The sequence below is a fragment of the Sinocyclocheilus rhinocerous genome, unplaced genomic scaffold (genome assembly GCF_001515625.1).
Source record: "Sinocyclocheilus rhinocerous isolate Xijiao unplaced genomic scaffold, SAMN03320098_v1.1 scaffold7909, whole genome shotgun sequence".
NCBI classification, from domain to species: Eukaryota; Metazoa; Chordata; class Actinopteri; order Cypriniformes; family Cyprinidae; genus Sinocyclocheilus; species Sinocyclocheilus rhinocerous.
The window spans coordinates 40891-43512 of record NW_015665940.1 but is presented as its reverse complement, the minus strand read 5'-3'; the positions used below and the strand labels follow the sequence as shown (position 1 = coordinate 43512).

The 2622-nt window shown below is 51.3% G+C and overlaps 1 protein-coding gene across 1 annotated transcript in view; it reads left to right on the top strand.

The window, feature by feature from the left end:
- Positions 1-2203, top strand: part of LOC107731685 (ribonucleases P/MRP protein subunit POP1-like) — a 5194-nt gene extending 2991 nt beyond the window's left edge. The window contains exon 6 of the mRNA XM_016542831.1: positions 1973-2203. Coding sequence (XP_016398317.1) covers positions 1973-2203 — 231 coding nt within the window. The remainder of the gene's footprint in view (positions 1-1972) is intronic.
- Positions 2204-2622: the final 419 nt, after the last annotated feature.

Sequence of the window (2622 nt, the reverse complement as noted above, 5' to 3'; positions counted from 1 at the left end):
GTGTGTGTGTGTGTGGTTCATCAGAGATTGTTGATATCGTCTCTGAGCTTGTGTTTGTGTGTAGGTCCCACATTCGCAGCGGCGTCGTGTCTGTCAGGTGCTCGTCAGGGCAGCGTTCATCTGTACAAAGCGGATCAGTTTCCTCGAGGCTCTCTGGGTCCTGCTGACTTCCTGTGGAGGCCCCGGGTCCCTGACGCCTCAGACAGACAGCTGTGGATCTGGATCCATCCGGCCCTTAAACAGGTCAAACACTGAGGCCAGAAACAGACTCGGATGCAAATGCTTGACCAACATGTTACAAGCGTGTGGTTTCTCATGTGATGCCACTGGATGTTGTTTATAGCTTGTATTTTGTCGTAATGAAATTTGTTTTATATATATATATATATATATATTTGTATGTATAATGGGCGTGTGTGTGTGTGGCAGGACATGCTGTCGGAGCTGCAGCTGGTGTGTCGTGTCCGTCTCGGAGGAGTCTTGTCCCGCCGTGGAGCCGTCTTCAGAGAGGAAGAGGAAGAGAGACGAAGGAGACGCTGAGCAACCCTCCAAAAGGCTCTTGGTGGACGGGACGAGGCCCGCCCTGGCCCCTGTGCGCTGGCAGTCCCCTGACACGGCCATCACGTCAGGTGCCATAAATACACTGACCTGCTTTAGAAACGCGTCGGTGCACGTCCTCATCATTAGTCATCTAAAGCAGCAGTGTTTCTCAGCACTGCACTGGCCGCTTTGGTCCTGCACTGATTTCTCTGGTGTTTTGAGTTGTGATGCTGCATGTGCTGAATTAGCTCCAGTGATCAGATGTTACTGTAAAGTATGTGTTTGCTCAGGGTTAGGTATAGCTGTGAAATGTGATCTTTCCTCATATCCTGTGTAGTGACCTGACCATGGAGATCGTGTGCTATCGTCTGATTGGTCCGCTGGCCCACACGGTGCTCACAGACACACTCCATCCAGCCAGTGAGGTGAGAGACTGCTGATGACATCACACTCGCGCTGTCATTGGTGCGCTGATGATTCATTCTGGTGTCTGTAGGAGACGGAGGCGTCCAATCGCAGTGCAGATGAGGCCGGTGTGAGCGTCCATCAGCAGCAGACAGACATATTCTTCCTACTGAGAGGTGAACGAGACTATCGTCACATGACTCCAGTGCTGCTTTATGTGGAGACAGAAGATGTCTTGTGGTGTGTCTTTGTTTGAATAGCTCAGTGTGTGTGTGTGTGTGTGTGTTTTACAGGAGTGTGTTCGACAGCAGAGCCCCCAGCAGGCTGTGTGTTGGGACTGACTGTAGATGATCCCAGACTCACTTTAGCTCAGAAACGTGGTAAATCTGTACCTGACCTGCAGCAGAGCGCAGGTACACATGAATCCACTGCGTCACGCAGGAGTGTGTGTGTTTGACCCTGAGCTCAGGGAGCCGCTGCGTCTCCATGCAGATGAACCAGGTTCGAATCCTGGCAGGGCCTGAGACTCTGTCTCTTCTCACACACACAGCACTGTCTCACTGCACCAGAGTCAAACACATCAGGACCGTTCACGCTGTGATTGTTTTCATGCTCAGAGTGTGTGTGTGTGTCTGTGTGTACATCTGTGTGTGTGTGTGTGTGTATACGTCTGTGTGTCTGTCTGTCTGTGTGTCTGTCTGTGCGTGTGTGTGTACATCTGTGTGTGTGTGTGTGTGTACATCTGTGTGTACATCTGTGTGTGTGTGTGTGTGAGTGCGAGTGCGTGTGCGTGTGTGTGTCTGTGTGTACGCGTCTCTGTGTGTGTGTGTGTACGCATCTCTGTGTGTGTGTGTGTACGCATCTCTGTGTGTGTGTGTGTACGCATCTCTGTGTGTGTGTGTGTACGCATCTCTGTGTGTGTGTGTGTACGCATCTCTGTGTGTGTGTGTGTACGCATCTCTGTGTGTGTGTGTGTACGCATCTCTGTGTGTGTGTGTGTACGCATCTCTGTGTGTGTGTGTGTCAGGAGCTGAACAGGATGAGGACTGAGCTGCTGGTTCCAGGTTCGAGGCTGTCGGATGCTCCTCAGGCTGCTGTTCCTCTGCTGCTGGTTCATCAGGGCAGTCGTGTTCGGGGCGAGGAGCGTCTGCACTGGGGCTCCGTCTGGGATCTGCTGCTGCCCAAGGGCTGGGGAATGGCATTCTGGGTCCCTCTGGTGCATACTGACACGGTCTGCGTCTGGTCCACCTCGTTCTGACACTTCATTTTGATCACATTCTTTCCATTATTGTGAAACCCGCGAGACACAACAAAAACACAGCTCCGATGACAGCGTCCTCCATCCTTCTGTTGTTAACGTTGTTCTAATTTGTTTCCGTTGTTGAACGCTGCGCACAAATGACGACGCTGTCGACCGACTTACGTCACTTCTTAGTACACACTGTCGGTGCGAAGGCAACCCTTTAAATGGTACTGGAAAATATGTCCATTATTGTGAAACCCGCGAGACACAAAAACACAGCTCCGATGACAGCGTCCTCCATCCTTCTGTTGTTAACGTTGTTCTAATTTGTTTCCGTTGTTGAACGCTGCGCACAAATGACGACGCTGTCGACCGACTTACGTCACTTCTTAGTACACACTCTCGGTGCGAATGCAACCCTTTAAATGGTACTG